Below are 11,680 nucleotides of genomic sequence, written 5' to 3'. Positions count from 1 at the left end.
TCTGCGCTTCACGACTCTAAATACAGCTGCTCCACCTCGGTCGCCATTGTTTACTGTGACCAGAAGAAAAAGCAAGGATTCGGCTATAACCCCTGAAATGACACAAAAAAGAAAACTCCACCTGTCCACTTTGTGTGTTTTCATCATCATGATCAGACCTGGTATATTGAGAGCCATGGTTGATTAAAGCTATAGCGGAGACAGTAGGTCTTCGATAGATTGCAGGTTAATTATTTTTATATTGAACTCAAACTGGTTTAAAATCATCACAGACACCCAACTCCTGGAAAGTTACAGGCTGTATGTCTAAGCTATAACATGATGGTTTTGTAAAGGACGAAATTAATAGATTAATGGGAGGGATTTATGGCCGAACCCTTTTGAGTGTTGTCGAACTTCTTTTTCGACATTCGCTTTATCCTAGTTTGGTCCTCTGTTAATTCACCTAAATCAGACTTGAGCTTCTTTGCCTTTGGGGACATCAATCGGTTATGGATGAGTTCAGAGCTGAGACTGTCGTGTATTGAAAAATCAGATGGACTACTTTCTTTTGTTGCCACTCTGTTCACACTAAGCCCTTTATTTGTTTTACATCCTATTCTGGCATTCAGTTGTTTTTGTGTTGGTTTCAAACAAGCATCCACAGATTCAGTTTTTAGTTAGGTCCATTGAGGACACGTCTGTTTTTTTTCAAACCCGCTGCTCCACAAGAGCTCAACAACATCCCACACACCTGTATACGTTTCAAGACATTGGGACTTCCAGTGACTGCAGAAAAAGTTCACGCTGAGATGGAAGTGCACTGAGGTTTGATTGTGCTCATTCCCTGAGTGCACAAATATGACCTATATTCTGCAGAGCCTTACCATTTCAGAGAAAACCCCGATTGATGTTTCTGGGTCAACGCCAGTCAAAGCTGGTCTCCGTCCTTTTCCCTGAGGTCTCCAACAGTTGCGTGGTGATCACAGGCCATCTTGTTCAAATGGTGATGTGTGCAGAACTGTTGTTGTATCTTGTACTATATTCTCTTTAATATTTCTGTAAATTTATGATGTTGTTTGGATGGTGGTTGCTTAACGGTTGTCATTATATGCTGGTTGATTTTTCTCATTCATACTTCAAATTAGTGATTGCTACGACGCAGCTCGCCTCGCAGTAGTGAGTAGTTAGCTCGCTAGCTGGCTCGCTAACATCACCTTCCATTGGGCCTATTGCTGTTAAGGCTGGTTCCAGCCATCACAGTAGCCTTTAAATACCAGTTTATTTCAATACTTTTACACATGGCTGCTCTCCCTTCATGTAGCAGCGTTGAGCCGGGTTGTAATATAAGGTCAACACATGAGGTCACAAAACGTGCTTGTATTCATTTAGACAGTTTTGATTGTCCCAGAAACACCAATACAGAGTTGGACTTGTGTTAAATACAAACAATTTGGTAGCATCGACTGAAGGGCCTGAAAATCAGCTTAACTGCATGTTTTTTTTGTTCCGTGGCATGACAGAATCTGTGGATGCTTGTTTAAAACTCGATGCCAACACAATACCAGAATAGGATCTAAAACCAATTGAGTTGGGTGTGAACAGAATTGGATTAACAGAAAAAAAGAACACTGAGTATATTGTTTACGAGTCTGAACTCAACCGTCAACGATTGATGCCACAAGAAAGCTAAAGACTGAATTGACAGAGTCAATCCAGGTGAGTTTTGGTTTGATCTATCAAATGCACATATATATTTTTTTAATTTATTTTAATGCACCTGCATGATCTCTTGTGTTTTTTATTTTATTTTTATTTTGTTTGCTGAGAATGACAGCTGACAGCAGCAGAACAGAGCACACCTTTAAACTTTGCACAGGGTCATGCCATCTGCAGAAGTAGTCTGATGACTCTGCAGTGGTCGGGTGTATTAAGGATGGTGGAGTACAGGGCAGTGGTGAGTGACTTTGTGGAGTGGGCCGGCGAGAATCACCTGCTTCTGAACGTGAGCAAGACCCGAGAGATGGTGGTGGACTTCAGGAGGAAGACGACAGCTCCTAGACCTCTGAGCGTCCTGGGAGTGGACGTGGACATGGTGGAGGAGTACAAGTACCTGGGTGTCTCCATCGACAGCCGACTGAACTGGAAGGCCAACATCGACGCTGCCTACAAGAAGGGGATGAGTCGACTCTTTTTCCTGAGGAAGCTTTGATCCTTCAATGTGTGTAGCAAGATGCTGGAGTTGTTCTATCAGTCGGTTGTGGCCAGCGTCTTGCACTTCGCCATTGTCTGCTGGGGGAGCAGCATTGGAGCCGGTGACACCAACAAACTTAACAAGCTGGTTAAGAAAGCCGGCTCCATCATCGGCTGCAAGCAGGAGCATCTGGAACAGGTGGCGGAGAGGAGGACTCTAAAGAAACTATTGTCCATGTTGGACAACTCGGACCACCCTCTCCACCAGCTCCTGCAGGGTCAGCGGAGCACTTTCTCAAAAAGACTCATCACGCTGCCACAAGGACCGCTACAGGAAGGCATTCCTACACACGGCAATAAGACTATACAATAAATCCCTCAAGTCCAGATCCGGGGACTAATTTGCACTGTACACGTATATAAATAACACTCATGTATATACATCATTATATATATGTTACTTATATATATTTTACTAATTTGCACATTGCACTCTGTTTACATTTAATTTAATCTAACCCGCTGAATACACTGCAGTTAATTTAATCTCTGAATACACCGCAGTTATTTGTTATTGTATATGTTTCTGTACATGTGTATATGCATGTGTATATATATATATATATATATATATATATATATATATATATGTATATATATATATATATATATATATATATACATATACATATATATATGTATGTATATATATATATATATATATACATATACATATATATGTGTATGTATGTGTGTATGTATATATATATATATATATATACATACACACATACACATATATGTGTATATATATACATATATATGTATATATATATACATATATATGTATATATATATACATATATATGCAGCGATGCTGGTAGAATATTATCGTCATGATCAGACCTGGTATATTGAGAGCGATTGTTGATTTAACCTTTAGCTGAGACAGCCGGTCTTCTTCTCCTGTGAGGTGCTTCAGTTGCAGATCCCCTGTGGGGGTGAAAGTCATAACATTTTACATGTGTAGTCAAACTAGTTGGGACATGTCAGCACTATGGTTTACGTAACTTTTCCCTCACACATTGTGAAATAACTGTCTTTGCATTTGATTTTTTTTTATTCAAGTGTAAAAATATTGTACATGAATGTACATAAATGTCAAAATATATGTAGGTGTGTTAGCAAGTGTGCCACATTGCACATCTTTCACACATGTTCTTAGCAGCTCACAATTATTTATTCGACCAGAGTTATGTCCTTCACAACTGTGACAAAAAAGCTTTGAACAAAGTTTATGTAAGAACGTGCAGTTGATCTTTGATAGTAAAGTGGGTTTCTTAACCCTAAATTAAATAGATGTATGTTGATATAACAGGAGGAATTTGCTTACATATATTTTTGTTTATGTACAATATTTTGGCAGAGTACAACAGAGTCAAGGTCAGGAAAGCAGGAAGGTTACTGGGATTCAGGAATAGTGGCAAATGCAAGTGAGGGGACCAAAATAGGGAGGGTGAGACGGGCATGATGAGAAGGTGAAGGGAGTGAGGGATGAGGAGGAGGGAGCGACTGACAGAGTGAGGAAGATTTGTAGCTGAACTGTGACATATGCAGATACAACTGGGCCTTCAGGGGAAACCATAACGCTGATGTGTCCTAGACCAGTTTGACTAGACAACTCGAATGTTTAGTCTTTTTAACGCCCACTGGAGTCCTGCAACTGGAGCACCTCACAGGAGAAGAAGACCGTTTGTCTCTGATATAGCTTTAATCAACCATGGCTCTCAATATACCAGGTCTGATCATGATGATAATATTCTACCTGCTGGTGTTGGGAATCGGCATCTGGGCCTCTGTAAAGTCAAAGAAGATGGAGAAAAACACACAAGGTGGACAGGTGGAGTTTTCTTTTTTGGCTAACCGGAGTGTCAGCTTGGTAGTGGGAGTCTTCACGATGACAGGTGAGTTTTGGATTGATCATTATTTCAAATACACAGTTTTGATTGATCTTTGAGTGGTTTTTATTCCTTATTATTTGACTGCACCTGTGGATCTCATGATTTTTTTCAGTAAGTATTTCAGATGCAAATTATTGTTTCCATATGTTATATAATATGTCACATAAAAATGTTTATTTCCTGAAACACATGATCTGACATTTATTTAATCACAACCCTTTGAATGAATATACTGTAAATAAATGATACAACCCTAATCATGAAAAATAACACTCACAATTCCCTGGTATTTGTTCTGTTTTGTGTTGTTATAGGTTCTCATCATTCTAAACAGTACAATGCATCTTATCCATATTTACAATCTGCATTTGCATATTAGCTTAGTTTATTTAATCCTTCTGTGGTGTTCATATTTTTGTTATTCAGCCAGTGTTCATGGGTCTTCTAGATGTGCTGCATTTTGTTTGTTTTTAATTCAACAATACTCAACAGATGTTTACTTCATGTCAATTAAAAGCAATATAAACAGCATAAAAAATATGTGCTGTTTATGAGCAAATACAGATCACACTCTTGTTGGCCCGTCCACTCGAGCCCTGTATGCAATACAGAGTGTGTGGTCATTGGAAAAAAAATAATCGTATTCTTTTTTTGTTGATAAAAAATAAGTCCCACAGACCCAAACACCACACAAGGGTTAAAATAATATATATATATATATATATATATATATATATATATATATATATATATATATATATATATATATATATATATATATATATATATATACAGACGCAACACACCCTGTACACAACCAGTTCCAACTCCTCCCCTCTAGTAGGCGCTGCAGAGCTCTATACGCCAAAAATACGCTTCTTTCCACTGGCGTCAGTCTGACTAACAATGAAAAAACGTAGTAAAATTCCTGGTATGCCAACGCATACAGGGCCAATAATGCATATTTTAATTCTGCATCTGTGTGTGTGTGGTGTGTGTGTGTGTGTGTGTGTGTGTGTGTGTGTGTGTGTGTGTGTGTGTGTGTGTGTGTATTTGTTCCACTGCAGCTACTTGGGTTGGAGGATCCTTCATCATCGGTATTGCAGAGTCAGTTTATGACCCCACCAGGGGTCTAGTCTGGGCCCTTGTTCCTCTGCAAACGTCCATTTCCTTCATCATCGGTGAGTCATTCGTCAACATGAATCTGAGTATTGTTACCTCAACACAAGATTTTGTTAGCACTTTAAGACACATTCTGTGTCAGTAACAACACAACGGAGCCCGGACGTGGCCACACAGCCAAATAATTAACAGTATTTCCTTCCTGTTCCTTTAAAGGTGGACTGTTCTTTGCAAAGCCAATGAGGGAGAACCAATACATCAGTATGATGGATCCCTTCCAGAGGAAGTATGGAAACAAACTGACTGCGGTTCTTTCCATCATTCCTCTCATAACTGATGTTGTCTGGATTCCCACTTGTCTGATTTCTTTAGGTACACGTGTAGAAGTATACACTCAAAGTCACGTTCCCTTTCTAACCCATGCATTTTCCTCATCATGCTTCTCCTCCATTGTGTTTGCTGTGTGTGTTTGTGCGCTACAGGAGCCACCATGAGTGTAGTTATAGATCTGTCCTTCAGTGTTTGTGTCTGGATCTCTACTGTGGTGGTGATCCTCTACACTGTTCTTGGAGGTCTCTACTCGGTGGCTTACACTGATGTCATCCAGATCTCTCTGGTGTTTCTGAGCTTGGTGCGTTTTTACTCAATGAACGTTCAAGGTGATGTGTTCTTCTTTCATTTAGACCCTCCTGAGTGATTTCCTCTTTCCACAGTGGCTGTGTGTCCCTTTTGTTCTGACCAGTGACGTTTATACTGACATCAGTGAAACAGTATTCAACCACACACACCACGGCTCCTGGCTGGGCCATGTTGAGTCTGATGAAGTCTGGAGATGGATAGATCAGTTTCTACTGATGGTAAGATGAGTTACATGACAGTATGATGGTTTAAAATATATTTTTAAAAGGTATAACTTTCATTGGAAATTCCTAATTCACATGAGGCTTGTAAAAATATATATTAGAGTTTCATAACCCAGCTTTAAATGTACATTTCAGATATTTGAAGCCAAACATGATGATGTACATCACTATTTACCATAGTTGAGAGCCATCTTTTGAATTAAAATAACCTTTGAATAACATTTTTTTAGTATCAGCAACATAAAGTGAGATTTGGTTTGTCCTACATTTAAAAAAAAATATTTTCTAGACTTTGGGCAATTTGGCTATTCAGGATTTCCATCAGAGGACACTGTCTTCCAGCTCCACGTCCACAGCCAGGATCATCTGTTTCATAGCAGCAGGAGTCATCATCACTGTAGGAATCCCATCTGTGCTGATTGGAGCCGTAGCAGCTTCAACAGGTAATCTCTACTCTTTACCTGTTGGTGATCTTTGTCATGTCACGGTGGTGAATCAGCATTCATTGTTGTCTGTTCTGCCTCCTGTGTTTCAGACTGGAACTGCACCTCATATGGCTCTCCTTCTCCATACGAGCGAGGGCAGGCGGCCATGGTGTTGCCCATCACTCTTCAGAATTTAACCCCAATCTACATTTCTGCCTTTGGCATCGGAGCTGTTGCTGCTGCAGTGATGTCATCGGCTGACTCTTTCCTTTTGTCTGCAACCACCATCTTCACCACCAACATCTACCAGACCATCAGGAGTCAGGTGCAGTAGGGAACAGGATCATGTTCTTATATGTTTGCCTCACCTCTTCACTGGGTCTGGGTTTACTGTTTTACTGTGTGACGGCCCTCTGGTTTTAGGCAGGGCATGCTGTGTGTGTGTGCCATGGCTTGTGTGTGTGAGAGTGTGTATGTGTGTGTGTGTGTGTTGCAGGTCCCTGGTAGGCAGAGCTAATCAGCCCAACTGGGAGCACCTGGTCATTCTCCTAGGAGCCTTCAAGACCAGCCAGCGCCAGTGCTCGGGGCGCCTGGATCTCCTTTCCGCCAGCGCCCCATCGTCTTGACAGTATAACTTGCCGGGTGTGGCTAAAAAATGTTGTTCCCTGTTTGAAACCCTGTGTGTCTCCCGTCTTTGATGTGATGTTAGCGCTGGGCTGTGACAACCGCTTTGCATTTATTCACTTCAAGAATAAATATTCAAGTTTTACATGGTTTTGTTTTTAGGCATCTGATAAAGAGCTGCAGTGGGTGATCCGTCTCTCCATAGTGGCTGCAGGACTTGTGGGAACATCCCTCATCTACCTGGACAGCAGCATCATGGTGTTCTGGATCCTGGGCTCAGACCTGACTTACTCCATAATGTTCCCCCAGCTCATCTGCGTCCTCTTCATCAGAGTTTCTAACGGTTATGGGGCTGCTGCAGGCTATGCTGTTGCAGTGGTGATGAGACTGTTGTGTGGAGAGCCGTTGTTTGGCCTCCCTGTGATCCTACATTTCCCAGGATGCACTTTAGAGGACAGTGTTTATGTTCAGCGCTTTCCTGTGAAGACCTTCTGCATGCTGTCTGGTCTGGTCTCCATCCTGCTGGTTTCATATGTGGCATCACTCCTGTTTAACAAGGGGATCCTTCCTGAGAGGTGGGATGTGTTCAAGGTGAAGTCACAGGAAGCTCCACCACCAGCAGAGGGAGCCAGAGAGGCTGATGGTAAAAAGGCTGAAGCTGAACATGAACCAATGCTTGATACAGGTTGCTGAGTCAGTTTCAACTTCATGTCTTGTTTTCTTTTTGGTACATTGTTGCCAATAATACTCAATGTTTTCTATATGATTAATTTAGTGTGGCTTCAGCCGCATGGGGTCATAGACCCCATGCTGCAAGCACACTTCATGTTCTCCTGCGGGCTTATTAGTTGGAATGCTGCAAGCATTCCAACTATTGTTCTTCAAATCTTTATTAAACTGTTTCTTCTATTTCTTCCATCCGTATTTTGGACCGTAACTAGTCCTTCATATTTCCAGTTACAGAAAAAAGTTCAATTATTCAAATATTCAGCTACTTAAGGAGACGATGGCTATGACTTTTCATATTTCTGACTTTTCAAATTTCCAAATTATTAAGCTTTTTATGATTATTTTTTTTTATAATGGGACCCAATGGGGAAATCTTCAAATCATCTCCAACATCAAACGTTTACAGTTTCTTCATACGTTGAGCTTGAGACAATATTTAAAATTTCACATGTTGACAAAACCTTTAGCTATTAATCTACGCTTTTACATTTTTCATATTTTCTCAATTTTCAAAATTATTCAGCTTTTTATTTTTAAAAAAATGAATGGTTTCCAATGAAGAACATCTTCAAATCCGCTTTCAACTCTTCAACTTCAAAAGGGAAAGGCTCTGTCATACCTTCAACTAGAGACACCATTCCACCTTTAAAATGTTGACAAAACGTTTAGCTGTTATTGTATTACTCATCTTTTTGATATCTCCAATAGTGTTTTAACTGTAGGCGTTTTCGTTTTATGTTTTTTCCGCACCTTTTCTGCCTTTCTCATTATTGTGTGTTGGGCAGCTCACAGCGGTGACGTCAGACTCCAGAGCGAGGGCACTTGGCGATACACATATTTTAAACTTGCTCTCTACTCCAAACCGTATACTCTTTGGGCATAATTTATAGCTCAAAACGTTGGAAATCTTGTCTTCTGCCGTAAACTGCGGTCGATAGGAATCCAACAGATAAGACGTGTTGAGGTCCGACTGAATGGGAGAGCCGGTCCGTCCCCAGCAGCAGCCCTTTGGTCTGTGCATCTGCAGGCAGCAGGCACGTAAGCGGCCGCACACGCGAACGGGTGGCGCACATGAACGGCCGTGCTCGCGCGTGAACGGCAGCACACGTAAACGCCCACTAACGTGAAACGGCCGCGCGTGTAAACGCTCGCCAACGGGTGCGCCTGCGCCTCAACGGCCGCGCGCGTGCACGGCCGTGCGCGCGCGAACGGCCGCGTTAACGTGTTATTATGGTCGCGTGCACGTTCGTGTGTGTGTGCGCGCGTGTGTGCAGGTCACTTTGGTTATAGACGTCAGGATTAACAGCGTCACTGACATTCACGTTCTGAGGTTTGACAGATGGTTTTGCAGACACTCAATAATATCAAGTGTCTCACCAACTGCGCCTGTAGATCAGTGGTTAGCAACTCTGTCTTAAGATCAAAAGGTCAGTGTGTCAAACCCCACCTATGGCAGATTTTGATTTTTCAAAAGAACTTTTTTTTTTCTTCTGTTGGACTGGACACTGTGGCGGGCCGGGTCGTATGTTTGACACCCCTGATTTAGATGATGCAGTTTTCCTTTCAACTTTTCCAATGATACATTTAAACGACAAGGATTTTCAACAGTTCAATTAAATGACTTTGAACTGTAAAATTTTAGCAGGTATTTTGCCTTTTCTATATTTTCAATAATGATTTGCTATTTATTTATATATTCATCTATTCCACTATTTTCAGCTATATTAATATATTCAGCTATTTTTACATATATTCAGCTATTCTTTCATTTTCAAATATATCTAGCTATATTTAGCTAATTTAAGCTATATTCCACTATGTTCAGCTATATTCAGCTATTTCTTTCAAATATTTCAGCTATAAGCTTCAGCTTTTTGCGTTCCAACGCATTTTCAGCAGGAAATGCTCTTTCTAGTTATTAAGTGTGGCTTCAGCCGCATGGGGTCATAGACCCCATGCTGCAAGCACACTTCATGTTCTCCTGCGGGCTTATTATTATTATTATTAGTTGGAATGCTGCAAGCATTCCAACTATTGTTCTTCAAATCTTTATTAGTTGGAATGCTGCAAGCATTCCAACTATTGTTCTTCAAATCTTTATTAAACTTTTTATTAGTTGGAATGCTGCAAGCATTCCAACTATTGTTCTTCAAATCTTTATTAGTTGGAATGCTGCAAGCATTCCAACTATTGTTCTTCAAATCTTTATTAAACTTATTAGTTGGAATGCTGCAAGCATTCCAACTATTGTTCTTCAAATCTTTATTAAACTTTTTATTAGTTGGAATGCTGCAAGCATAGTTTGAGTGTAAATGAACATGTGTACCTAAGGAAATCAGTAACGCCGGAATCCAAACAACTTCAGTTATGAGAGGAATGATGGAAAGAACCGCAGTCAGTTTGTTTCCATACTTCCTCTGGAAGGGATCCATCATACTGATGTATTGGTTCTCCCTCATTGGCTTTGCAAAAAACAGTCCACCTTTAAAGGAAGAATAAGTGGCTACACGCAGTCTCCGTTGTGTTGTTACTGATGTAGGGTGTGTCTTAAAGTGCTAACAAAATCTCGTGTTGAGGTAAGACTCAGATTCATGTTGACGAATGACTCACCGATGATGAAGGAAATGGACATTTGCAGAGGAACAAGGGCCCAGACTAGACCCCTGTTGGGGTCATAAACTGTCTCTGCAATACCGATGATGAAGGCTCCTCCAACCCAAGTAGCTGCAGTGGAACAAATACACACACACACACACACGCAGAATCAGAATCAGTCAGCTTCATTAGCAGATGCAGGCATACAAGGAATTTGACTAAGTTTTTTTCATTGTTAGTCAGAATGACGACAAGAGGAAAGAAAATGTTTTTGCGTCTGGTGTTTTTGGCGTATAGAGCTCTGTAACGCCTATTAGACGGGAGGAGTTGGAACTGGTTGTGTCCAGGGTGTGTTGGGTCTGCAGTCATGTTTCCTCCCTGTTTCCTGTCTCTGGAGTTCTACAAGTCCTTGTGAAGGGCAGGCTGGCACCAATAATCTTCTCTGCAGACCTGCCAGTCCATTGTAGTCTTTTTCATTTCTTGTTTGGTGGACGATCCAAACCAGACAGGGCTCATTTTCTAATGGGCACAGGGCCAACAAGAGTGTGGATATTGTAGGTCTTGCAGAAATCAATCTGTACTTGCTCATACAAAGGTAAAGAGCAAACATTAACTATATATTCAGTTTATATTGCTTTTAATTGACATGAAGTAAACATCTGTTAAGTATTGTAACATTAAAATATGTGTTGAATTTAAAAAAACAAAATGCAGCACATCGAGAAGACCCACAAACACTGGCTGAATAACAAAAACATGAACACCACACAGGGATTAAATAAACTAAGCTAATATGCAAATGCAGATTGTAAATATGGATAAGATACATTGTACTGTTTAGAATGATGAGAACCCATAATAACACAAAAACAGAACAAATACCAGGGAGTTCCCATTGTGATCTTGTTTTTCATAATTAGGGTTGTATCATTTACTTACAGTATTTTTATTTGAAGGGTTGTGATTAAATAAATTCCCCAATCAGTGTTTCAGGAAATAAACATTTTTATGTGACATATAATATAACGTATGAAAACTAAAAGTTGTATCTGAAATATTTACTGAAACCTGAGAATAGAAAAACAAACATAAGAGTAATAGAGAGTAATAATAATAATTAAAATAATAAGGACTAAAAAACACTCAAAGATCAATGTGTGTATTTAAAATGATCAAACCAAAACTCACC

The 11,680-nt window shown here is 40.3% G+C and overlaps 1 protein-coding gene across 1 annotated transcript; it reads left to right on the top strand.

The window, feature by feature from the left end:
* The first annotated feature begins 3,952 nt into the window (after positions 1 to 3,952).
* Positions 3,953 to 7,860, top strand: LOC137794318 (high-affinity choline transporter 1-like). Its single transcript, XM_068591071.1, has 8 exons — positions 3,953 to 4,136; positions 5,201 to 5,314; positions 5,472 to 5,627; positions 5,738 to 5,886; positions 5,969 to 6,112; positions 6,408 to 6,561; positions 6,654 to 6,868; positions 7,330 to 7,860. Exons 1-8 carry the CDS (start codon positions 3,953 to 3,955, stop codon positions 7,858 to 7,860), a joined length of 1,647 nt encoding a protein of 548 aa, XP_068447172.1.
* The last annotated feature ends 3,820 nt before the right edge of the window (positions 7,861 to 11,680 follow it).

This window comes from Clinocottus analis, unplaced genomic scaffold, assembly GCF_023055335.1.
Source record: "Clinocottus analis isolate CAN_PGR_092001 unplaced genomic scaffold, fCliAna1.0.p SCAF_24, whole genome shotgun sequence".
Taxonomy (NCBI): domain Eukaryota; kingdom Metazoa; phylum Chordata; class Actinopteri; order Perciformes; family Cottidae; genus Clinocottus; species Clinocottus analis.
Note: the sequence above shows the minus strand (reverse complement) of the source record. Positions and strands in the feature narration are given on the sequence as shown.

Bases quoted from the DNA above. Each gene is read 5' to 3' on its own strand.
- LOC137794318 (XM_068591071.1), top strand. From the start codon at position 3,953: ATGGCTCTCAATATACCAGGTCTGATCATGATGATAATATTCTACCTG. The intron at 6,113-6,407 runs GTAAGATGAGTT...AATATTTTCTAG, and splicing joins TAGATCAGTTTCTACTGATG to ACTTTGGGCAATTTGGCTAT. The intron at 6,562-6,653 runs GTAATCTCTACT...CCTGTGTTTCAG, and splicing joins AGCCGTAGCAGCTTCAACAG to ACTGGAACTGCACCTCATAT.